The sequence below is a fragment of the Centropristis striata genome, chromosome 6, assembly GCF_030273125.1.
Source record: "Centropristis striata isolate RG_2023a ecotype Rhode Island chromosome 6, C.striata_1.0, whole genome shotgun sequence".
In the NCBI taxonomy this organism is placed as follows: Eukaryota; Metazoa; Chordata; class Actinopteri; order Perciformes; family Serranidae; genus Centropristis; species Centropristis striata.
Window position 1 is genome coordinate 31,959,021 of NC_081522.1, and position 27,499 is coordinate 31,986,519.

At 38.4% G+C, this 27,499-nt stretch overlaps 1 protein-coding gene across 3 annotated transcripts in view; it reads left to right on the top strand.

Moving 5' to 3' along the window:
• Positions 1-27,499, top strand: part of wwp2 (WW domain containing E3 ubiquitin protein ligase 2) — a 56,098-nt gene that overhangs the window by 20,249 nt on the left and 8,350 nt on the right. The window contains exons 7-17 of one of the 3 annotated variants that reach the window (XM_059335646.1): positions 776-936; positions 1,943-2,186; positions 2,902-2,991; positions 7,015-7,189; positions 13,570-13,624; positions 15,923-16,004; positions 16,963-17,091; positions 18,481-18,559; positions 20,302-20,373; positions 21,506-21,594; positions 25,188-25,347. In XM_059335646.1, the coding sequence (XP_059191629.1) occupies positions 776-936; positions 1,943-2,186; positions 2,902-2,991; positions 7,015-7,189; positions 13,570-13,624; positions 15,923-16,004; positions 16,963-17,091; positions 18,481-18,559; positions 20,302-20,373; positions 21,506-21,594; positions 25,188-25,347 (1,336 nt within the window). The remainder of the gene's footprint in view (positions 1-775; positions 937-1,942; positions 2,187-2,901; positions 2,992-7,014; positions 7,190-13,569; positions 13,625-15,922; positions 16,005-16,962; positions 17,092-18,480; positions 18,560-20,301; positions 20,374-21,505; positions 21,595-25,187; positions 25,348-27,499) is intronic. The other 2 variants (XM_059335647.1, XM_059335648.1) reach the window with 2 other exon arrangements.

Below are 27,499 nucleotides of genomic sequence, written 5' to 3' on the forward strand. Positions count from 1 at the left end.
AGCCTCCTGAAACTTTACAAGAACAAACTAGGTTGCATTTAGATGATGCATGGCTTTCCTAGGTATATTGACAATAAGGGGGTTTCTCAGCAGTTTACAGAAACACCATCCAATTGCCGAAAATATAGAAATCTCAAAAATCATGGATTTTTCTAAGGTGTTCCTCAAGGTCTTGGTGTCTTAATGTGATATTGATGGTTATTTTTAGAAATTGTCAGTAAAATTCAGCAACAAATTTGTGTATAGTATCAACCAAAAAATACCAAAAATCTTGATAATAATCTTGTTAAATTAGTACTCTGTAATAAGTAAACCTCTAAACATAAACCTATTAAATATGTCCTCTTTCTATCACAAAATTTAACGACTTCAGCACCGTGGACAGCGCCTCTTGTTATCTTCTGTTTCTGCCAACAAACACATTTCTGAGGCATTTTGGATGAGGGCATATGGGATAGTATGGGGTTTCCCATTATAGCGGGGGTATTACAAAGAGTCACAAATCGCTGATGTCATGGAGAAGCAGTCGACATCTCCATCCAGCTGTGTATGAACAGACGCGGAGGAGAGTAAATTCTGTCGTTCTGTCATGAGCTCAGTGCCCACAAGTTGATACAAATTAAACCTGGTAGGTGATTCACATGTGACAGACAGTCGAAGAACAAGCAAAACACAACAGATTCACACATTTTTACATACAGTAGGTAGAAATGTTGATATATCTTTGTCATCTCTCTCCTGTCTCATCACGTCCCTGCCTTCTTTTTTTTCACAGTAGTAACAGACACTCAGTGGGTGGTACGCAGGGCTCCCCAGGGTGCTCCAGAGGGGGTTCTCTGACCAACGGGGACCTGAGCGAGGAGCAGATCTCCGGGCCTGGCTTATCTGGTCACCGTCGGTCCTCTAAGAGTCATGTCAGCCCGGGAAACAGTGCAGGTATATAGTGTTCCACTCTGTGTTTTAGCTTAAACATTATTTATACATTTATGTATGTACACTAACTAGAGTTTGACTCAATGTTAAGTGGTTGGATGCTGCTGATGGTAATTTGTGCACATATTCTGTATCTTTGAAAGGTATAAAAAGAAGTCCAGACATAGTAAAATAATAACCACATTATGGTGCAATGTTATGTTGCACCAGGGTCTGCCAGTAGTCTCCTATCCTCGTTTTGAAGCCACAGTTCGGCTCATTTTCGGTACAGTAACGGAATAATGCAAAACATAAAAAACAGATAAAATAGAATACTGCTGCTAGTTAAATAATAAAAGATGCTCACATAATTTAAACAAAAATATGATTTTTTTTAATAAATGAAATAACTACTGGCAGCTCAGCACTAACAATCTCAGCTTGTGGGCATGCTCAGATTTATTATATTGTCTTGGTTATAAGGAAACATTAACACTAAAGTCCAATGCCCACTGGATGTGTTTTTAGAAGTTTTTTTTAACGTCCGTCATTCGCACTTCTCACAGATTTTATAGGATTCTATTACATTCAATGTGTCCTATTTTTACGACGGAGATTTAGGGCCACATTTAGAAAAAAACAGAATTTAATTACGAGAATAAAGTCAAAAAAATATTTAATTCATTCCGAAAATAAAGTTGTACATAATTATAATTTATTCTCGTAATAAATTCAATATTTTCAGCTTTATTCTTGGACGTTTAGTAATGCAGGTTTTTTTTTTCATAGACGGCTTGTAAATCACACAAATATTCTGCTCATTTATCACTTCATTTATCAACGCTGCCGCTGCCTTTATTCACTGCCTGTTTTCCTGTTTCACTGGATACAGTGGCCGGAGAAATAAATTCAATCAAATTATGTCTTCCCATGATGCCGACGTGAAAACTATAAAGTAATTCAGTAAATTCCTGTTGTCCGTCATTGTTAATTGATTGATGCTCTTCTGCCCTTCTGTGCTTTCTCTCAGACAAAGTTGAGTTGACCTCTAACGGACTGGAGAATAGTCGTGGCAGCGTGGCGCGTCACACACCTCCTCCGTCCTCTCCGTCGGGCCGATCCCCTGCCGCCAGCAGTAGCAGCAGCAGCCCCTCTCCAGGTCAGGACGCGCTGGGTCCGGCCGCGCCGGCGGAGCCCGCCCCCAATGCGACTTCCACCAACGAGCAGGCCAGCAACAGCACCACAGAGGCCACCACAGAATCGCTCCCAGCAGGGTAAGAATCAGCGCATGCAAAGATGAATTGCATCACAACTTGGCACAGCTGGAAAAGAACAAGTGGAACTAATAATAACATCGCTCTGTAATGTTACTCTATACTCCTGTACTCTGGGAGCTTTGTGTCTCCAGTACACAATGCACAATCTGAGGCCCTTAGCTCAGCCACGGATTACATTATTAAATACACCTGTGCTTTACCTGCTATGATTGATATGCTGTGCTTGTAATCAGCTGAATAAACTCAGCGTGACACTTAAAAAAAAAGGCACATTGAAATAGTAATGTTTATCCTCTGTGTTGCTGATTAAAAACTGTATTACTATACTGTAATGCAATACAATATTGAATCATATGTTAAAAATAGAATTTGTGCAGAATGGCCAAATATTCTCCGTACTCTCTCCTCTCTATTTTACTCTCTCAGTTCAGGTCAACCGAGCTGTATTTACATAAAATACAACTGTGTTTGTTGGCAAAGCAAAAGTTAAGAATAAATTCTTGCAAAAAGAGATGTAACGATTTTTGAAATTTATTTTTTCCCCCCACCTCTACCCTTTACTCTCAAAATAATTGTTAGTTGTGTATTGGTAAGAAGTTTTGTTTGTTATGAGTACATTCAGCATGAAATCCTTAAAAATAGTTGCTTTGGATGTTTTTGTAATGTGTGAGTTGTAGAAGCAAATGCAGTGTGTGTTTCTTTCTCTGTGCAGCTGGGAGCAGAGGGTGTTGCCTCATGGCAGAGTGTACTATGTCGACCACAACACCAAAACAACAACCTGGGAGAGACCGCTGCCACCAGGGTATGCCTTAGATATTTTTACTCTGCCATTTGTTCAGTTATGTGTTTGTGTTTGTTTGTCCGTAGCTAATCTTGCATTTTACTTGAGCCAGCCAGCCTAATGTTTTTATTGTGCACACTTCAACATCGTCTTGATTGTAAGAGAGTCAGGAGGAACAACTGAGTCCCAATTATAAAAATAATAATAATAATAACTTTATTTATATTGCACCTTTTTAAAAACAGCAGCTTACAAAGTGCTTCGACAGAGAGCAGTTAACTTAAAAGAGAATGATGCCATAAGGCTGAAAACCATTAATAGAAAAACAAAAAAATAGGACAGGAACAAGCACAAGACATTCTCAGATACACAGAAAATAAAAGGTAAAAGCAGTAAAAAAGTGATGAAGTAAAAAGGAGTAGTAAAATAGAATGCATTACATAAAAATAGTGAAGGGACAACGAAGCCCATTTGCTTTATTTATGAAGCCCACTAGATGGCGCTCTTTGTTCAACAAAGGGATGAAAACACACTCAAATACCATTGATAAAGCTTTTTTTTAAGCCAAGACTGCCATGTAGTGGGGTGAAAAAATAAAGCAAATGGTTCAAGAAGCTTCATTATCCCTTCACTACTAAAAACAATTCTTACGTTAAAAGAAAAACAATAAAAGACAAACAGGAACAGAAGCAGGAACAATCCCAAGACATTCTCAGATACGCAGAGTAAAAAAGTGACGAAGTAGTAAAATAGAAAGCTTTACATAAAAGCAAGTCTATAAAAGTGGGTTTTTAAGAAGTGATTTAAAAGGAGTTACTAACTCTGCGCGCCTTATCTCCTCGGGCAGCTTGTTCCAACATTGGGACGATCTGGTGGAGAAAGCCTGCTCACCTGGTTTTCAGTTTTGAGTTTGGAATGGTCAGGTCAGAAGCCAGCCGAGGATCTAAGGACGCAGGTCGGCTCGTATTTAGCTAGGAGCCAGACCTAAAAGAGCTTTAAAAGTGATCAGTAAAATCTTAAAATCACTCCTAAAACGAACAGGGAACCAGTGCAAAGAAGCTAAAATCGGGGTGATGTGATGTCGTCTGTTAAAACCAGTTAGAAGCCGGTCATTAACATGTGGTTAATTGTTTCTTTGTAACATTTATAAGTATACAGTTTAGTAGTAAGGTGTTATAGACATGTACACCAAAGATAAAGCAGGTTCTTAGCAGATGTCTTAGTTTTTTTTCTTCAATCTACATGTCAAACACCATCCCAATAGAATATGCATTAGAGACAGAAGATAGGAGCTCATAGTAATCGCTGTCAGCAAACGTGTTGATAAATCTGTGGACAGTCCAATAGAAAATGATGTAGTCGTGGAAGAAGTATTCAGATCCATTGCTCAATAAAAAGTACTAATTCTACACTGTGAAATTACTCCACTACAAGTAAAAGTCCTGCATTCAAACCTTACTGAAGTAAAAGTACAAAAGTATCAGCATCAAAATGTACTTAAAGTATCAATAGTAAAAGTACTCGTTTTGCACTCAGATTGTGTTATAAGTTCTAAACATCTTATTAGATTATTTGTATTGGTGTATTTATGTAAGTAGCGCTTTAATTTTGTAAAGACAGGGCTCATTTTAACTATTAAATATACTTTTTGTGGTTTGATTTATAAACATGTCTAATCACTTTAAATTGATCATGTTTTTATGTTAAATCTCGACTTGAAAAGTAACTAAAGCTGTCAGCTAAATGTGGTGGAGTAAAAAGTACAATATTTGCCTTTAAATGTAGTGGAGTAGAAGTATAAAGTTACATTAAATGGAAATACTCAAGTAAAGTACAAGTACCCCAAATTTGTACTTCAGTACAGAACTTGAGTAAATGTACTTAGTTACTTTCCTCCACTGAAATGGTGAACTCTTTAATCTTAATATTGACGGTTCATGGTGAGGAGACTGCACACTTATAGTTCCAAGAAAAACATGGAGTAGATAGTTAAAGCAATGACTGGTTGAAAGGGTTAAAGTCAGATAGCAGAAGTAAGTAGAGACTCTCAGACAGGCTCTTGCGGCTCTGGGACTTTCCTGGCTCCAGTAAATAGCTAGCTGGTGCTAATATCAGAGAGGGAACAGTGTTTTTCTTGTCTTTTTAAAGGAAGCTCAGAGGCATCGTGGTCAGAGTGACTATCCCTCAACCGAATAACTTCCTGTGTTTGCCATCCACACTGCTGAAGTGTTCTTGAGAAAGATATTGAAACCTACCATCTCCTCGTACTTAATTGAGGGACAATTTAAGTCATCTGTCTATGTCGGGTCATATAGTTTTAGTCATTGCCAGTGAAAGAGCTGTTAGTTGTTGCTTTTTAGTTGACATTATTTTCACTCTGTGGATGTTTGTGTGCTTTGTTACACATTAACCACACACTCAATGACAAAAGGGAAATATATACATACAATAATGTAGAGATCAGAGCAAGGGCCCTGCCCATGGACAGGCATTTTAAAGCTAACCTAAATGTTGAAATCTTTTTAGAAAGATTTAACTTATGTTTGATTTGGAAACATTTCTGAATCGATTCTATTTGCAAAACTATTAAAAACACATCAATATAGTGTCTCTGGTTTAACTATGGCATGTCATTTTTTTGTCATCTCTACAATAAACTTGGAAACAAATGCATTAATCAGTGTTAGAAGAAGTATTCAGATCCCTTAAGTAAAAGTACTAATACCACACTGTGAAATTACTCCACTACAAGTAAAAGTCCTGCATTCAAAAGTTAGTGAAGTAAAAGTACAAAAGTATCAGCATCAAAATGTACTTAAAGTATCAAAAGTAAAAGTACTCGTTATGCAGAATGGACCAACTCAGATTGTTAAATACATTCTAAATATACTATTGTATTATTATTATTGATGCATTTGTGTAAGCAGCGTTTTTACTTTCTCAAGAAAGTCTCATTTAAACTACTTTATATACTGTTATGAGGTTTAATTTCAAGAAAATTTCTAATCACTATATATCTATGATGTTTTCCATGTCGACATGAAGAGTAACTAAAGCTGTCAGATAAATGTAGTAGAGTAAAAGTACAATATTTGGCTCAAAATCTAGTGGCGTAGAAGTATAAAGTTACATTAAATAGAAATACTCAAGTAAAGTACAAGTACCTCAAAATTATACTTAAACAATCACAGCAATCAAGCCATTTTTGTAACTGCGTGCGTGTTACCCTGTCGACCGTCTTTATCTCAGTCCATGTCCAGACCCCAAATCTCAGGGGAAGAACGGGGTATACATAGATGTCTGAGTAATGCCATTGGCAGGCACACACACACAAACACACACTAGAGTGGCTGGTTATTGTCACTTAGAAACCTGGCGTCTCCCATTGTTATTCCTCATCACTTTAATTGAGGGCTGGCATTGTCTTTGAAGTGAATAAACTGTTTGATGGTGTTTGAGGCTGAGCCAGACCAGTTATACCACCACAAACATTTAATGAAAAAAAAAAAACCTTGGGGACCTGCCACGAGAATATCCACCAGCATTATTATGTCCCTGGAAAGTTTATTCTGTGGAGCTATAGACGTTTGGGAATTTTTGCTTTACATGCACATGTCCTTAAAAAGTGCAAATTGAAAACTTGAATACAAAGCCAACATTACAGTAAAATGTAATGGTGTCCATTTGATTGTACTATTAACCACAGTACTTCACAATGTTATAAAGTGTGTTCTGTCTGGGATAATTTGGTTTTACCATCTTAGCAGCATAATCTTTCCTTTCCCTCATCTTGTTTTCCTTCTCCATATCTTTCGTGCTTCTTTACTTTCTTTTTTTACTCTTTTAGCTCTATTCCCTTCCTTTTCTGTTTTTCCCCTCCCACTCTGTCCCTCTTACTGCTACTGTTTTCTTTACTTTTCTTGCCTTTGTTTTTTCTTTCCTTCTTTGCACTGTTACTATCAGCAATGCAGCTTTTTGATACAATCACCCACTCTTGACATGCTTTATAAAGATATTGTTGAAATATCTCACCCCCCCTCCTAGCTGGGAAAAGCGAGTGGATCAGCGAGGCAGGTTCTACTATGTGGACCACAACACCAGAACCACCACATGGCAGAGGCCCACAGCGGAGTCCGTGCGCAACTACCAGCAGTGGCAGAGCCAGCGCAGCCAGCTGCAGGGCGCCATGCACCAGTTCAGTCAGCGCTTCCTATACCAGGTACTCCAGGTCCTCACTGGCCAAGTTCACAGTCCATGCACACAGTATGCTGGTACACAGGAGATAATTCTCATCTAAAAGCTGTAGTGAATGTCAGATTTATTGAATTTGCTCAGCAGCCTGTCATGTATTGCATGAAGGACACATGTATCAACCCGATTGACTAAAAAACAATCACTACTGACTACAGCGTATCGCTTTTAGGTCTTTTTGATAATACCAACGACGGCACGAAAGGCAGAAATATTAAAATTCCACACATCGTTACTTTAAAGCACACAAATCTGTTTTTTTTTTTTTTTTCCAAATATCTACTTGGCTACTTGCTGCCAGTTGTTCCACTATGTTTTCCAGCTAATTGCTAACTTTGCCTCTCTGTCCTTTGGTGCTGGACTGGTAGTGTACAGTCGGTTTGTTAAAAGTCTTTTGCTGAAAAAAGCTGCTGCTGCTGCTGTTTAAAACAAGGTTAATGAAAGCAATTGGATGTAACCAAAACAATTAAGTTACAGGCCATAAAACTGAAACGACAACTAAAGAATTTTGCTCTGTAGAGCTGACAAAGGGAGCACTATTAGTGACACTTTTAACATCATTTGATTTGTACTTAATGTACAAAATATGAGTTATTGCAGTTCTAAGAAACAGATGTGTCATTCAGTGTATGTTGAATCAGTTTTGTCAAAGTCATTTTTTTTTTTTGTTCTGGGTCACATTGAAACACCACCTACTCAACTGACATCCCACTGGGATATGCAGGTTTTCACTGCACTCCTCACATGGGGAGCCATTGTTCCAGATATTTTTTCCACTATTCTTTGCCTATTTTTGTGGAAGAGTTCCTGGATCTAAATTTGGCACCGCCAAAGAATGGATAGTAGATGCATGTTCTGGGTATGTTTAGGGTACCAAAGGTGACACCACACACACACACACACACACACACACACACACACACAAACACACACACACACAAACACACACACACACACACACACACACACACACACACACACACACACACACACACACACACACACACACACACCACACACACACACACACTCTGTCCACATTGGGACTGAAACATTGAGGTTTGGTGTGGGCTGGAAACTTTACCTCCTTTCTTTCTCTTCCTTCTCTTCCTCCTCCTCCGCCTTTGTTCCCTCCCTCCGCTCCTTCAGTGTGTGTGAGAAAAGCCAATAGGCAGTTGCCCTGTATGTTGATAGTACACTGCTCAGTCTTGGAATGCCCACACTGCTGATAGCAGCTTCTATTTATGGCTCAAGTGTGTGTGAACAAGGAAACACACAGAAACGAGCTCTCTAAACAGTGAACATAGCCACATGTTCTAATGCCCAATTGACCCGCCTCTATAAAAAATTACTTAAAATAATCAGATAATCCATCCTCTTTTGCCAGTATAAATCAGGACAGGTCAGTTTCATTTCCTGTGGCTGACTGTTCAGGATTCTGTATTGTGTGTTTGTAGGTCCCTAATGTTATCACATGCTCCTCCTCCCCTACATGTTCATGGGGCTGTAATGTCGAGGTGGGTTGCCACATTTCTTTTCGGTAGCGCATAGCAACCAAAGAGGGTCGGGGGTCCAATCATATGCTTAGATCAGAGGTGCTCAAATTGTTTAAATGCCAACTTAGGGAGCCTGCATATGATTGAGAACCACACAGACTAAAATTGATAACTTCACTCAACAGCCTTAGCATTATTGACAGAGGTGCCAGGCAACTTCCTACAAGTAGTCTTTCCTAACTTGACAGATGATGGGTAGGGTGCCCAGTTCTATGCAGTAGCAGAGTAGTGTATTAAATGTAAGTTATTGAAATTAAGGCCCTGTTTAGATGGAGACGATCTGGACAGAAAACGCAAAAGTGGAGTTGCGTTCTCACTTTTTGTTCCGCGTTTAGACGTGCGTCTTTAGGGGGAAATCTACGTGCATACGGTGACGCAAAAGTCTGTGAAATTCGATGTAGTATGCACGCCAGGTGGCTAGGTGGTACTGTGAAGCACTGCCACACAACACCAGCAAGACCTTACGCATGCGTAGACACTTCTCTTCTCTCCTACTTCTCTTCCTAGTAGCGCTCCCGGGTCTTATCCAAAGCTTCTGTTTCGCCTTCGCCAAATTGGTGCATCATTTTTTTTTGGCATTTTTAAGCCCCAAAAACTGTGTTGCCGTCTAAACAAAAGCAACATCTGACAAAAATTTTTTTTACCCAAGAGCGTTGTCGTGTAAACAGGCCCTAAAAGGACTGAAATGGACAGTGGAAGATTAAAATATAATGCATGCATTTGATGTTGTGAGAGGCCACACAAAATGTGTGTCCATGGCCTTGACTATGTCTTAAATGGACCGTGGTGCTGTAATGGGTGTCTGCATGCACACACATGGACACAGAACTTGTTTGGACCCCTGAGAGTGAAGCCTCTGAGTCATTAAGCGCAGTTAACGGTCCCCACCCCTCTCTCTTCCCCCTTTTCTCTTTTTCTCTCTCTCTCACACACATACACACCTATACACACACCCTTGCCGCTGTATCCCACTCTTTATTGTCTGGACTCACATCAGTCTTTCGCTCCCTCCTCCTCCTCCTCCTCCTCCTCCTCCTCCTCCTCCTCCTCCCTCTCTGGCTTTCTGTCCATTCTGGCTGAAACAAGGACCCTTAACAACAGCACCTGAATCAGTCCTGTGTTTTATCGTTTATACTACTGAACAGAAAACGTACACATGGCTGAATGTCACATTCACTGATGTTCACACAACTTTAGTGCTCATGTTTCCATGAAGCACATCAGTAAGTGGTTTATACTATGAAAGGATAATGAAGAGAAGTTATTTAAATTGCACTAATACAGGATTAGGTCGACATTATGTTATGAATAGAATAAAGTTTTATCACTACATTAAAAAGGAAGGACCAAGGGACAAACTCTGCCAGTCAGTCTGGACAGATAATTCCCCCTTGCACATTATATCAATTTGAACATGTGTATGTATTTTTAAATACTTTAATAATATTTTAATACTGATGCACATGACCCTCTCTTTTCTTCCATGCTCCCTTTGAAACATCTGATTTATGCTATAATATCAACTTGTAGTATTTATAAATTAGCTGGGATTGTTCAAGAAAAGGCAGTTGTTAGATGTTCACAGTGGATAATATTTTAATAAATTATCATGGTTATTATTATGCAGAAGGATTTGTTGAAGCATTCAAGTCGATTTCAACCTTGGAAACGGTATATGCGACAAAAACGTTCAACTCAAAGGTTCACTTACTAGATGATTTTTTTAGCTTTAAATTAGAGCTGAAACTATTAGTTGCTATATCAATTAATTGATCATTGGCAATTATTGAGTAATTGTCATTTTTCAAGCTAAATTGCAAACCATTGTCTGGTCCCAGCTGTGAGATTTTGCTGTTTTTTATTCATTTTTATTTTTGATTGGAGAAATCCTTTTGTGATTTTGTAAAAAGGGGGCCTCCAACAGATCTAAGTTAGTCAGTCAAAAGCATTAAAATCTCTGGAAAAACTCCTAAGTGAAACTTTGAGTTGAAATATTTTGTTGCACAATTTTAAAAACTGTCCTCATAAACAGCTCTCTCTGCACCAGGTCATATATAGCATGTGATGTCTAATTAAAAACCCATCGGTTAATTGAGAAAGCAAAGTAGAAATATGCAAATATTCACCAGCAAAAATATTTCTCTCTGCATGAATGAACACTGGGCAAGTAAGCATCACTTAAGATAAGACACAACGTAATACATTTTTAAACTTATTTAAACAACAACTACTTGGCTAATCAGTCTAAAGCATGCAGGTGAGCTACCATGTTTAGAGAGTCTTTGAATGGCTGCTGAACTCAGTGACCTCAGGTTTTCTTGATTATTCACTTTCTCTCCTTGTGTTCACACGTGTTCTTTTCTGAACTCTGCAGATGTGGAAAATAACTCTCAATTCATCTTTGCAACAGCAATGTGACTTTTCACAGTTGTATGAATTGATAGTTTTTTTTATAAAAGGTTTGGTTCAAAGCAACACTGGTGACAAAAGTGTTAAAACATGTTCAGTGCGACTCGCTGAAATTGCATTTTCACCTGTGGTGGCTGGCCTTGAATCAGCTCTTTGAGGCGTATTCTTTTCAGCTCCACAACGGCCCAGCCATTATTTCACACGTTTCTCCCCAACATGCTGCTTTTCCCTCTCTTCCTCTCTCCCTCCCTTGTTTTTTCTGTCTCTCTTTCTTTTCCTCCCTCCAGCCTTGTGCTCTGTCTGGAAGCTGCTGAGGAGCTGAATGGTCAGAGCCAGGATGAAGTCATCATGTCTTTATATCATTATATTCTCCTTTTACCTTTTTTAGTCACAGAAAACCCATAAGGGTGGGGCGCCGGGGCATAAATTGGCTGTTGATGGGAGCAACACACACACATACACACACACACACACACACACACACACACACACACACACACACACACACACACATACACACACACACACCCTTTAACCCTGTTATGTGCCCATTCTCACTCTTCCAACAGGCCCCGTCCTTTCCATCCCGACTCCCTCAGAGTTTCCATGACAGAGCCACTTTAAATGGGCAAAGTCACATTTCTTTTTGGGAAATGCTGCGTAAAGTGACGTTGGCATTTGTTGGATAATACTCTACTTTATGGCTTGTCAGGAAATAATCATCACTTTTGTGGTGCAACATGTCTCAGTGAAAAAAAAAAAAAACCCATAAAGGGTCCACCAGCTCTCCTCTTTGAAAACTTCTGGTTTTGGTGTTTTTTCACCTCAGTTTAGCTAATAAAGGACAACAAGCGCTACAACAAGTTGGCATTATAACTTGTTGTTAATGTTATACGTATGTCTGTTCTATTATCAGTTTGTTATTACTTTCTTATAAATAACTTATAACTATGACATTATGACATTTTTGGTGGAGGCTTTAAATAAGCCCATCTGGGTTTTCTGCCTCTCCCTACACTTTACATTATTTGTTATCTTTGTCATTTTATGTAATTATAACTGTGCAAATAAATAAACCTAAACCTACTTGTACTGCAAAAAATAGACATCAAATTAAAGCGGAAACCACTAAAACTAACTTTTCCCACATTTTATGGTCCATATCGAGGCTTGTTTTTTGCAAACGCCCAATAGATGTTCTCACCTTTTTATTTATAGCACTACTACAACATTAACCAGCTAAACTAAATGTTGTCGTTAAAGGGGCCCATGCTCCGCTTAGTGGTACAGTTAATGATTTTGCAGTTGTTTGCAACACATCCACACCAGCCTGCCTGATAAACATCTTCAGCATGAAAAACCCAACAGCATCCACTAATTCCTAACAAAAATCTCTTCAGCCTGCTTTTTCCACTTGAACTAATATATTCACGTCAGTTTGTGTGCGCGTATTTCAACACAAGAACGTACACATTGACTGATCGTTTGCCACAGACAGACTTTCCACACCATGGCATTCACACACACACACACACACACACACACACACACACACACACAGACACACACACACACACACACACTTTTTTTCAGTATGTGTATAAGTGTGCAGGCTGAGTAAACCCTGCAGTGGTTTCCAGACCCAGGGTGAATAAAGGTGCCTTTTGTCAGGCCTGGTGTGGGTTGGGGCAGCCGGTGAGGAGGCGGAGGGGGGTGTCCAGTCTGGAACAAGCATGAATGTTCCCTCAGTTCCCTCAGACATCACACTTCCCTGCCTACTTTCACAGCAGTACTAGAAGAGAGCAAGAGAAAGAGGAGGAGGACCTCAGGGTGGGGGAGGAGGTAGGGCATATTTGAGGAGGTGAGTGGGAAGCTGGGGGGGTGGGTCTTGCATCCAGCCAGTGAGCTCATTGGAACAGCGTTGTTGTTTTATCCTCCTACCGAGTGTGTAGTTTTTGGAAGGCATACGAGCCGCCAGCCGGCCAACTCTCTCAGTTGCCCCTTACCACTGCAGCCGAGAGGAGCTACCCCCACCCTTTAACACTTACACACACACACACACACGCACACAAACGCACACACAGGCAGCCTGACTTACCCACAGGTATCCTCCCTGGAAGACTTTATTGTCCAAGTTTAGGACATCTTTACTGAGTGAGTTCTACTGGCTTTTTTTTTTTATTTCTTACTCGTCTGAAATTCACTGGCTTTTCCCTTGTTTCTGTCTTTTTTGGGGTTTGTTTTTTCCCCCCAACCTTTTCTTCCATCTCATCCTGGACAGTTAGAATGTACAGCAACGACAGAAAAAGGTGGACGAAAGGAGACGACAGGGACAGAATAGTGTCCTAACCGGATTTGTTTTGTCTCTGTGTTTTTCCCTCAGCCGTCCGGTGCTCCGGTGGAAAATGATCCTTTGGGCGCGCTGCCTCCTGGATGGGGTAAGTTTGCCGAAACACACTCAATCCACACAATCCAGACAAAATAACTCTCAGCGAGGGGTGCTCATTGAAGTGTTAGAAAATGGTCTTTGGTTGGATTCTGTTCTATTTTGGTCAGTGTGAAAGTCCTTGTTACCTGTTGGAGGTGTGTAGGTAAATCTAATTAGTCAGGACTGGATTCTAAAGTCTGATTCAGTACCTGAGATCCTCTCCAGGTATTTTTTGACAGCTCTTGCCAGTTAACAAAGATGCAATGCAAAATCTAGAACATTAAACCCTTAATTAAAACACTTTAAATTCTTCAAAATGGGATGTTTGAGTGAAATGTTGCAAAATCTTTGCAGCAAGATAGCATTTTTTTCCACAGGACTCTTAGAGCATTTATGCTGACTTTAAGCCCTCATGCAACATCAGAAACAATTCTGTGGCTTATATTATTTGCACAAGCTTCTTCCTTGCAGCCTCCAGCGAGCAGATCAGCTGTTCATTGATTGATTTATGTCTCTAAATTGGATTTCCATCCTTTTTGTGAAAATTCTAGATCTTTTTTTTCCCCAATACTGCTCATGTTTTACCAATCCATCACTGTACCTACTCCCTTTACTCCTAAGTCCACAAATTACAGAGGCTGCGTTATTGATGGGACTCTTCATCATCATCCATTTTCCCAAATGAGTAATGTAACTGGATCCATGCAGAATCATGCCACACACATTCATTCATAAAGGATAGGCTGCTGGCAGCTCCCACTAACATTTTGCACAAAATTCATCACACAGTCATGTTCACTCCAAAAACCCTCGCTCCCTTGCCCGTGATGCCTTTTCAACATGTTGCGGTATCTCGAGACGAAAACCTCAATTATATCACTGGCTCAGATTTGCTTTTCTGGCGCGCTCTTTTTTTCATCTGCGGTCACTTCCCTCGCTTTTTTTGGGGGGGGGGGGTGGGATTGGAGAAAAGAGGGCAACATGGAGGAGAAGCACAAGAGACGTTGGCCAATGAAAGTTTTAGGGTGTGGGGGGGTTGGTGGGCAAACTGGATAGTGAAGTGGGGGTGGAGTGAGTCAAGTAGAAACCTAGTAAGAGTTGCAATGTGAGCACTCCTGTTTCTCGGCCCTCCACACACTCCTGTTAATGAGAAAAAGATGTCAGGACAATGGAGGGAGGAGGATGGGGCACCAGTTACTCTCTTATGAGACCAGTGGCCTACTGTAGACACACACACACACACACACACACACTTTACACACTTCCATGAAATTTTATTCTGTGTTTACCGTAACCTCCAATTAGAGGTGGGGGAAAAAATCGATACAGCATAGTATCACGATATTTTGCGTGGCGATATTATATCGATTCATGAGAAAAGATATTTAGCAAAAATACTGACGGCCCACCAGAACGCTGTTTTTGCTTTTCTCCGGAGGCCGTAGCAGGCTCACTTCTTGTTTAGAATATTATTTTAAAGGATATCAATGTTATTTTTTCCTCCAGGTGCACTTGTAAACAAGATCATCTATTTAAATTGAGATTGTTTATGAAAATATGTATATTATTGTATATTTAAGTGTTTAAAAGAATCAGGTGAGTTAGATTTTTGCCAGAGAATTGTCTTCATTTTTAGAATATTATTGTAGACTAGAAGATCTAAGGAATCTCTAGGCACAGGAATAAAAAGACTGAAGTGAGATGAACAGACTGAGAATTTTCTCTTATTTGACAAAACAATTCTTGATTGAATTTAATTTTGTGCACACAAAATGCTGTTAAACAGTCAAATCGCAATATATTGTATGGCAATACTTAAAATCACAATAATATCGTATCGTGACTCAAGTATCGGAATAAAATCGTACTGTGGGGCCTCTGATGATTCACACCTCTACCTCTTCTAAATCTTTCTTTTCTTTTTTTTGAATGTATGAAACTTTATGATGCTCCACGTTTAATATTTGCTCCCAACAATCTATCTGCTGACTTTGACTGTTAAACGCCCCACTGTGACCTTAAAGCTTCACACACTCAGACACACACTAAGGTTTACCCCAGTGAGGTATTCGAATCAAGCCTTAGTGAAATATCACACAGACTTGCTGGTTTTCTATCATGGTGGTGAGATATTTTTTTTCTTCTCTTCATCCGAAAATAGAGAGGTAGCCCAGTTGTTGCTGTCAGGTGATCGCTCTGATCGCTGTCTATTCATTTTGAGGTTCAGCTTAAGTTTTGGTAACTGTAAGCACCAAAAAATCCCATTAAACTCCCTTTTTCAGCTTTGTCGTTCTGTTTGTATCCACAGAGAAGCGTCAGGACAATGGCAGAATTTACTTTGTCAACCACAACACACGAACAACACAGTGGGATGATCCTCGGACCCAAGGGTGAGACCACAAGCCGGAAAAGTACTAATACGTGCATGTGTTAGTGTGTGTGTGAATGTGTCTGTCTGCTTGTTAGATGGTATGTCGCTGTGGGTGTTTGCTGGTACTAAAGAATCATTATCATACACAGTTACGTATGAAGACGGAGGAAGTCATTTCCATTACAATATGTACAGTCGTGGAAAAAATCAATTTCTTGTTCATTTTAATGCCTGGTACAACTATAGGTACATTTGTTTGAACAAATATTATGATAACAACAAAAATAGCTCATTAGAGTTTAATTTAAGAGCTGATATCTAGCCATTTTAAATGGTTTTCTTGATAATGATTTTGGGTATTATAGAATATATAGAATTTATTATAGAAGAATTTATTTTGCAGTTAGACCTTTCTGAGCTGGAAAACAGCATCTATAAAAGAAAGTGATTGCTTTTGGGGCTCTAGGCCTCCCATTCTATCTATCTATCTGCTGTTTATTTGATCATTTTCCATCACCCTCTATTTGTTTGACATTTAAACACTCCCGAAGCTGATTTCCTCTCACTTCACTCATTCCAATTGAACTTCTAACTCTCTGACGAACTCATGGTTAGCTCTGTGATTTAGATGTAATGCATGAGAGGCACAAACTGAAAAAACATTGCTCTGAGTCACTTAGTCTCTATAATGAGATAATATTTTCTATGGGCCCCTCCTGCTGTGGGCCCCACTGATGAAGACTCTCTAGTGATTAAAAGCACTTTGAATAAGTCAAACATGCCTTTTGGGATCCTCAGAGGAGACAAAAACTCCACCTGAGGAGCACGGCTGTGATTTTTTTCTACCAGCACAGAGAGCTTAGTTTCAGCGCTCCAGGGCTTTAGATCCACAGGTTGTCGGGGAGGTGTGTTAGTTTCGTCTCCAGGACGCTGCCCTTCTGGCTGGGACCGTGCTCACTGCCCTCTCCCTGTTGCAGGATGATCAAGGAGCACCCCCTGCCCCCGGGCTGGGAGATGAAGTACACCGCTGAGGGAGTCCGATATTTTGTGGACCACAACTCGCGCACCACCACCTTTAAAGACCCCCGACCCGGGTTTGAGTCAGGGTAAATATTCTCTCAGCCCTTCCTCCCAAACCTCAGTTTAAAAAAATATATATATGTCCCAGGCCGAGGCAAAGACATTTTTGAGGAAATTATGTCATTCAGTTCACGTATAAAGTAAACAAAATCAATTTTTTTTATAACTTTTTGTAATGATTTTGCCTAGGTCTGACAGAACTGCATTGCAAATATTAATTTAAACAATCCCTTTGTATTTTAGAAAAACTTAAAATATCATGAAAAAAGGTCAAAACTGTCTTTATCTAAACTATACCATCTTTTTTTTAATCTTTTTTTTATCTTCACCTTTATTGAGCCCATGATTTTTATCCATTTTCTTTCGTTTCTAATTGAAAATGTTTCTTTTTTTGGGCCAGGCAGAATCAAGTTAAGCCTCAGATATTTTGAACAAGATGTCATATTTTTATGACAGCAACATGTTCATGCTAGCACACACACACACACACACACACACAGACACACACACACACAAACACACACACCTCTTCCCCTCAGCCTGTGGATGTTTGCCTTGCCTCGAAGCAGTCTCAGATCTCACCGCAAAAAGTCAGGAGAATGTGCAGATGTGCGTCAACAGATCCGCTGCAGACTGCACTGGCATGTGTGTGGGTGTGCGTGCGCGCTGGTGTTTGTGCCTTTCTGTCTCTATATTCGGCATACAACTTGTGGCGTGTGTGTGTGATAATCAAGCTGCTTTTCATGCTGATATTTGAACGTAGTTTTAAGGCCTGTGGTTATGGAGGGCTTCTTTACTGTTTTTACACTGGACCCTGCAGGAGTTTGTGTCCGCGGCCAGCATTCTGCCACTGCGGTCTCCATTTCCTAACCCAAACCCAGATCTGCCCGGCAGCTCAGTCAGTGAGCACAAACCAGACGAATTAGATGCCTTCTTCTTTTCTCCCCCCCATTTCACTCTTTCTCCTCCCATCCTTCCATTATCTTTCTAACTCTTTCTTTCTCTCTGTGTCCCAGCCTCTCTCTGGTGCTGACAAGGCATATATCCAGTGTGTGTGTGCAGTGGGTTGGTGGAGCTTATACTAACACAGCTGCAGGCGCAGACCTCACCTCGGTCTCAAAGACCCAGACGCACCAAAATCGTTATTTAGAACAGAATGGCTGGTGTGAATTTTAATATTTACTTTGAGTCTCTCTGGCCTGCAACACAGAACATGAGGGCTTCTTAAAGGAAACCGTCTACTTTCTGTTGATCAAGTGACCAGTAAATAGCCAAAAACATATGAAAACAAGGCTGTCGGTTTGTTTGTTTGGGATCAATAACTCTGTATTTATTTAATCCGGATTCTCCATGGTTTTCACTTATTTCACTTAGTTCCTCTCCTCTCTCTCTCTCTCTCTCTCTCTGTGTTTCAGATCACGGCAGGGTGGCTCACCTGGTGCGTACGACCGCAGCTTCAGGTGGAAGTACCACCAGTTCCGTTTCCTGTGCCATGTAAGTGTTAAACCCAGTCTGAAGCCACAAAAAAACCCTGCTCACACACCTTGCCTTGATATGTGTCTTAATGTGTATTAGTGGAGTTTGGGTCCATTCAAGTAATGGAGGGATGTCAAAACTATTCCATAAAGGGCAGTGCTGCTGCAGGTGTTTGTTCCGACCAATCAAGAGCATACCTGATTCAACCGATCAGCTGTTTGAACCCTGAGATCAGCTCATTAAATGACTCGTGCCTGTTGTGTTTCGGCCTGGTTGGAAGGAAAACCTGCAGCCACATGGGCCTTTGTGGAATAGTTTGGACATGACTGAAGTAATAAAAAATGTTTTTTTAAATGTACCTGTGGTACCATGCACATGGTCTGGTCTGTATTTCTACAGGTTTTGATATATTAACATATATCTACCACTACTAAGATTTTTTCCTCTGGCCCCTTATAGTGGAAGTGAATGGAATTTCATATCTGGTTGTCACTGCACATTTAAGACAGCAGTGTCTCTTTCCAGAAACAGTGTTCTCATTGATATAGATAATCTATAGAACACTGTGAATCTGGAAACTATTTGGTCAGGAAAAGGCAATGTTGCAATGTTCTCAGTGCCATAAACACAAACTCCATTCACCTCCATTTAAATGGAGTGGAGGCAGACATTTAGAGGCAAATATACAGGAGAGGATTGGGGCCAGGTAGGAGAAAAAAATCTATTCATTATCGCGAAAAAAGTCGAAATGACAAAAATAAAGCAAACTTTTTGAGTTTGGTAAATTAAGCTACAACCTGATTTTCCTCAATACGTCTTAATATATGAATAAAAAAATTCACATAAATTACATAAAAGCAGATTTTTCCAAAAACAATAGTTATGGTAGCCTACTAGCAAGAAAATGTATGTGTCGGGGGGTTTTAGCAGTAGTGGAAGAAGTATTCAGATCCTTTAGTTAAGTAAAAGTACTAATTCCACACTGTGAAATTACTCCACTACAAGTAAAAGTCCTGCATTCAAAACTTACTGAAGTAAAAGTACAAAAGTATCAGCATCAAAATGTACTTAAAGTATCAAAAGTAAAAGTACTCTTTATGCAAAATGACCCCACTCAACTTCTTATATATATTCAAAATAAATTATTGTATTATTATTGATGCATTTATGTTAATCTTCTTGAGATAGGGCTCACGACTTAAATATACTTTTATGAGGTTTCATGTTTTTTATGTTAAATCTCGACCTGCAAAGTAACTAAAGCTGTCAGCTAAATGTAGTGGAGTAAAAAAGTGCAATATTTGCCTCAAAATGTAGTGGAATAGAAGTGTAAAGTTACATAAAATGGAAATACTCAAGTAAAGTACAAGTACCTCAAAATTGTACTTAAGTATTGTACTTGAGTAAATGTACTTAGTTACATTCCACCATGAAATTCATGAAAATCAGGTTGTAGGTACGACACAGATTTTGGTAATGTAATGTCAAACTATACTATGAATATTTTCATAATAATTATAAAGATATCAATTATCAGTGGTAGACCAAACTGGCAGGGTCAGATACTGCTTAATAAAAGCCAGTATTTGTACTGAAGACATTGCTGTAAAGGTCTGTGCCAAGATATAAAGCTGCTGTCATTACAAGACTTTTCAGAAGATCTTACTGACTCAAATCTGTTTAACAAAGCATTCTTTAACGTACAGAGGTTCTGTGAACTTCATAGTAATTCTAACTTTTTGAACTTCTTCTTTGTCCAGTCCAATGCCTTGCCCAGTCATGTAAAGATTTCAGTGTCCAGACAGACGCTGTTCGAGGACTCGTTTCAGCAGGTCAGAGGACGCTCATCTGTTCTACACTAAAACAGAACTACATTAACCTCATCTTGTGTTTGGCCATAAACATTTCATTTTCAGTCCTAGGTTAAATAAATGATGTTTATTTAGATAATATAAGATAAGATAAGATATGACTTTATTTATCCCGCAGAGGGGAAATTTGGTTGTCACAGCAGCTGAAGATACAGACACATAGATATAGCAGACAGAATAAGAATATAAAAAATAACACATACACATACATTCTATACACATTATATACATACATTTCTGCTATTTGGCATTTATTATTAATATAAATCTTTTGTGTTTGTTTCCCATTTTTTAAGTAACTTTTTACTCTTATTTCCTTTTTAACTCTAACTCTGTTTTTAAATTGAGTTTTAATTACTATTTTTATTGTTTTATTGTATTAGTATTGTATATTTGTGTGTGGTTTTTATTGTATTTTAATAAGCACACGTTGGTCAACAGAGGTTGTTTTTAAATGTGCTCTTTATAAACTTTGACTTGACTTAAATAGGTTAAATAAGTTGTTGCATGTATTAGTATGAATATCAATGAATAAATATGTTTAAATATATGCAGAGATATACACAGTATAGTATAAGTAGTATATGACACATAAAATACATGGGTCAATGACAAATAAGGGTTGGCAAGATGTCAACTGGTGTAACCACAAAAAAATGATAAATATTAAATACTTCATCCACCTACATTGTATTTAAGTGGACTTATTACTTCATTTAAAAAAAACCCCATCAAATTACATTTTTATTAGTATTTCTATATTCACACATTTTGTCAATATTGAGCAGAACATATTCTAAAAACAACAATTTTTTTCTAAAGTTTTGACAAATTATGTAAAATTTGTTATATACCATAGTGTTGCAATGTAAACATGGATTGTATTTTTTTTCTCATTTTAGTTCACATTTATTTTCCTGTGTATAATCAGATTTTTATGGGAAAGAAATGACTGGTTACACCAACTGACACTGGGTTAGATCACGTCATTGACCCACATACATATAATATGTTTGCACTAACAGCAGAGGTACTGATGATTTTGTGCATGACTCCAGTTATCTGTCAATTTTAAATGTCCCTGTTGTGTCAGATCATGAATGTGAAGCCGTACGACCTTCGCCGCAGACTCTACATCATAATGCGAGGAGAGGAGGGGCTGGACTACGGCGGCATCGCCAGGTGAGAGCGACGACGAAACAAACACACCCTCATTCTTCTTTTGACATTCTCACATTTTGTGTGTAGAACTTCAGGTTTTTCTTTATTTAAATCACTGATTTTAAGTCTTGGTGGTAGTCATGGTGTGTTTTTTTCATATTCGTGCCTCAATCTCTGCACCAGATTCCCCCTCCACTGGAACCAGATTTAGGATGGATTTAACTGCACTTCCAGGCAGGATTGGAACTAGGGCTGGGTGATATGGACCAAAAGTCATATCCAGATATACGATAAATAGCCCAATATTTATTTTTATTTTATTTTTTATTTTAATTTAATTTAAACTAAACTGAGAGCATATATATTTATCACAAGTAGTTTTTTGAAACCGTTTATCTAAGTTAACATAAATACTGTATAACAACAGGAGTATGTTGTTGTTTTGTTTTTAAATCAAAGCTCCATAAAGTGCACACTTAAATGAAAATAGCCTATTAAATAAAATAGGCCAATCTGTTTCTAAAATAAATATATTTATATGAGAAAAGAATAACGAACATTACAAAATAACTAAATATGTCAAACCCTAGTAAGGGCAGCATTTATATATATATATATATATATATATATATATATATATATAAAGAAAAAATTTTAACTATGTCGATATATGCGATATGGTCTAATTCCATATCACATTTAAAAATATATCGATATATCGTCCAGCCCTCGTTTTAACTGCACTTCCAGGCAGGATTGAAACTATTTTAAAAGATCATAAAAAAGGTAGTGAGTGGGCAGCAAAGGGCAACACAGGGTTGTTGACTCAAGGTGTTGAGATTGCTGGCTTTCAAAACTTTCCAGTCTCCTGTAAATCCTTATCGTTACATAACTTGTTTTTCCCTCTGAGGGTAGAGTGTGACAGAGACTTGTGTGTGTTGCCAGAAACCAAAAAACACGTCCTATCCTCTTGAAACATTTCTGTCCTCCTTCCCTTCCCCCTCATAACTTCATCCACCCATCACATACATGTATCCATCCTGCCCTCCGCATCTGCTGTGTTCCAGGTCTTCCTCTCTCTGTATATGTTGTTATTTTTTCTGTTGGTGCTGTTTTCATTTTTTTCTGTTTGGTTTTGCATTGTGTCTCTGTCTCCGGTGTCACGTCAGTGGTTTTACCCTATGGTAGGTGACATCATGCTGTTCTACCACAGGGTAGAACCACGGACGGGATGTTGCGAGGTGTCTGCGTCCGTCCGTCCGTCAGTCCATATCTCCCTCCCATAAACCCCGAGGGGGAGGGCAGGGGACTTGGGAGCGCTAGGTTCTGGTGCTGCAGCTGGTGGTGGTGCTGCTAGTGGGCCCTCATTCTCTCTAACATGCATCCTTCCAGAGTCTCTCTGTGTCTGTTTTATTGTGACCTGTTGTATTTATCCTTCATGTTATATGTTTTGTCTCCATGTAATTTTATGTGTCGTATTTGGATTGTAGAATTATGTGCAAAATATGCTGTATTTCTGACTCATACCACTATATAAGCCAGAGTAGGTTGATAAAAGTCTTATTTTTCAATACACAAGATTACCTTAACAAATATATTCAATAATCTAGTTGATTCTAAATATTCTTTATTATTATTATATTATATAAATAATATTGTATTTGAGGTACTTTTCTTGAGAATTTCCATTTTATATAACTTTATACTTCTGCTCCACTACATTTAGCTGACAGCTTTAGTAACTTTTCAGGGTGAGATTTTAACATAAAAAATGTCATAAATATAACGCGATGAGACGTTTTCTTAAAATTAACCCTCATAACAGTATATTGAGCAGTTAAAATGAGCCCTACCTTGAGAAAATTGAAATGCATCAATAATATTCCGTGATATATTTGGAATATGTAGAATATAACACTGTAAACTGGGACATTCTGCATAACGAGTACATTTACTTTTGATACTTTAAGTACATTTTGATGCTGATACTTTTGTACTTTTACTTCAGTAAGTTTTGAATGCAGGACTTTTCCTTGTAGTGGAGTAATTTCACAGTGTGGTATTAGTACTTTTACTTAAGTAAGACTGCAAATAGCCTAGATTAAGAGAAAACAGTCTTCTTCTCATTGAAGTTAATATTCCACTTTTTGCATTATTCACATCCTCTTTTTCTGAGGTAGATAAGTCTGCCCACCAGGACCTCTAGAGCTTTAATAAACAAATAGCCACTTTGTATCTGGTTTGTCTAACCTGAATGAAAGGGGCTAAAAATGACAAAATGTTTGATATCTCATGCTAAATTAACTATTCATTTAATCAGAAGCCGGATACTTAATCTGTTTTCCTAATTGTAATTCAGTATTTATTCATTTAAAATTTAATTCAATCAACGATTTGGAAACCTTTTATGATCAAAGCTGGCCTTATTAAATATGACAGTATACCATTAAATTTCAATTTACTCGGTAAGAGCTCAATGTTGATTATCTCTGCTTTAATTCAACACTTTAATTAAACTCGTGAGGTTTCACTTATTTACAGTAACGACGAGTACCTTTTCAAACAGTGTAGAAATTCAAAATACAGATATTAGACAAGAAAAATAAATAAGTAAAATCTAAAATAAAAGCTAAAAACAGTTGCAGACAGTTGCAGGAAAGTCTGCAATCAAGCTACAAAATTGAAAAAGTGTTCTGGGCGTATTGATCCTCAGTGTAAGTTAAAGATCATTCCAGGGCACGGGGGCATTAGAACAAAAGGTTGACTTCCCAAGTTGAGAGTAAACCAGTTATTTGATCCTGTCAAATAGTGTCCATGATTTAAATCAAGAAGTCTTGTTAAGTATGAAGGAACTTTTCCAGTAATTAATGGGGAACACTTCATACATTTTGAAGGCACTTATTTGAAAATACTTAATTAGATACCCACTGAGAAAAAAAGAAAATAATCAAGTAGCATATTCAGTCATGGCAAAACTGGAGAAAAAAAATCTAAGTGGTGTTTAAACAATTAGGGTAATTAAGAAAATACCTTTCAAGCTCACTAGAGTTGTACTTAAAGTCAGACCTGACTCAGTACAGTGATGTAATTAAACAAAGTATATATTTGATATGCTACCAACTCATCGTAGAGTCCAATGTCACACCATGTTTGAGAAATAACTGGATGATTGTCAAGTTATACCTCAAACCAATGAGCTAGTATTACTGTGTTTCATTGTGAGTTTTGTTTTTATTATTTTCTATAAACTGTGATCATGTGCTGTCCTTGAATGAAATGTACTGTGGTTATTGTTTTGTCAGTACTTGTGATAGGATGTCGTCTTTTCTCCATCATCTATTTGTCACCTTTTTTTTTAATATCTGTTCTTGTTCTTGTACCACAAAATTTGTTTTTTTGCTTTTTGCCCCTTTTCCGACCACTTGATGTCAGCTCACAGTGATGTAACTAATTCCTCCAGTTCCTCCTCTTGGATAAATATCGACAATTATTTTGGGAAATGTTAAATTGCAGAATCATCCGACATTATTTCCTATATTTGTTTAAGGAAAATGATTACAGTACATCATAGCATTCTCTCCTGCAATAATATGTAATGTCCTCTTGTTCTGCAGAGAATGGTTCTTCCTGCTGTCCCACGAGGTGCTGAACCCCATGTACTGTTTGTTTGAATATGCTGGCAAGAACAACTACTGTCTGCAGATCAACCCGGCCTCCTCCATCAACCCCGACCACCTCACATACTTCCGCTTCATTGGGCGCTTCATTGCCATGGTGAGCTTCACTTTGGAATGGTTTATTAAAGTCATACTTGGGGTTTGATTCGCTTTCAGGGAAGTTTGAGGTATTGGCGGCTGAGCTACAACAAGTAACATCTGTGTTATGCTGTTTTTCTACTTTTACCCTGTTACCCTACTATATAAGAGAAAGCTACCCAGTCCCAAAGGGTTTTTGTTTTAACCCATTTAAGCCGGGAAAACATTACCACATTTCTACCATTAAAACCGGGCGCGCTGTTGCACTATTCTACCATTAAAGCTGGAAAATCAGATGCGTCGTTTTGTAGTATTTGTCGTTTTTTTCACCTATTTTTGGTCTCTTGGCCAATGAAATGCATCAGAATACATGTGGGAGTGTTGCAATGCAACATGGGACTTTTCCAGATCTTTGAAATCATGGCGGAAGCGGACTATAGTGGAGGGAACTCAGATATAACAGGTATAAGCTCTCAAATACTTTTTGAATTTCATTTCTATCTGCTACAGAGGCTGAAAAATTATTTAGTAGCAAGCGTTCACACTTCTGTAGAATTTCCATAAAAACTTCAGGTTTTAGGGGGTTATTTTAAAATCACCCATAGGTTTTACAGCCATTTTTTCCAGGTGTTTTAGGCCTAAATGGGTTAATATATCAAAACCTGTAGAAATACAGAACAGACTATGTGCATGGCACCACAGGTTAATGTAAAAACATTTTTTATTACTTCAGGCATGTCCAAACTATTCCACAAAGGCCCATGTGGCTGCAGGTTTTTCTTCCAACCAAGCCGAAGCACAACAGGCACGAGTCATTTAATCAGCTGATCTCAGGGTTCATGACACATAGAAACAGACAATCACGCTCTCATTCACTCCTACAGGTAATTTAGAGTCACCAATTAAACTTAAGTGCATGTTTTTGGACTGTGGGAGGAAGCCGGAGGACCCGTAGAGAACCCACTCTGACACGGGGAGATCATGCAAACTCCACACAACTGTGAGGCGAGAGTGCCAACCACTACACCACTGTGTAGCCCTCAAGACAGACAATTGGCCACAAATATCACCTACTGGTTGAGATCTCAGAAGTTGTATCCGTCTTAACTTTCTTTTAGACTACATTTTCATGCACGGAAATATTTAAAGCAGGGGTGTCAAACTAATCCACAAAAGGGCCATGTGGCTGCAGAAAGAAGAATGCATGGAATAAAAACCTAATTGTCTCAACTGCATCATTTTGGATCCTTTTTATTTACTGTCCACTGTGAGTCCGACAATGTGACAGGAGTGCAATGTTAGTCTTTTAATGTCAAACCAGTCAGTTCAGGTTTAAAGTTGAGTTCTAAACAAATCTCTTGAAAATGAGCAGGAGGTATTTTCAAACATTAGACTAACTTACGATGAAATGTTGAGGAGTGGGGACGTACCTATAAAAAGCCACTTCATACTCCTAATATAATGTGCATGTAAACATAGTTGTGGGATAGCTGAATCAAGATCTTTCCCTTCATAGTCAGGCCAGGCAGAAACATGCATGATTTGGACATTTTTCCTTTTATTTGATATTGACCAGCAAAGATACAGATAGCGGAATGACCTGGCTGGATTTCAACCAGAGGCACTGCGGTAATGCAGCACAGGTCTTTACAGGCCTTTTTTGTTATGAAGATATATTCAATAGTGTTCAATAATTTTCACCTCCAGAATCTACAGCAGTGGTGGAAAAAGTATTCCCTTACTTCAGTAAAAGTACTAATACTACACTGTGAAATAATCCACTACAAGTAAAAGTCCTGCATTCAACTAAACTCACTAAAAAAAGTACAAAAGTATCAGCATCAAAATGTACTTAGAGTATCAAAAGTAAAAGTACTCGTTATGCAGAATGAAACTCTGATTATTTTATATATTTGTAATATATATATATAATATTATTATTACTTTTTAAAAAGTGTAGTAATTTTAAATTGATCATGTTTTTTAATGTTAAATCTCGACCTGAAAAGTAACTAAAGCTGTCAGCTAAATGTAGTGGAGTAAAAAGTTAAATATTTGCCTAAAAATGTAGAGAAGTAGACGTATAAAGTTGCATTAAATGGAAATACTCAAGTAAAGTACAAGTACCTCAGAATTGTACATAAGTACAGTACTTGAGTAAATGTACCCAG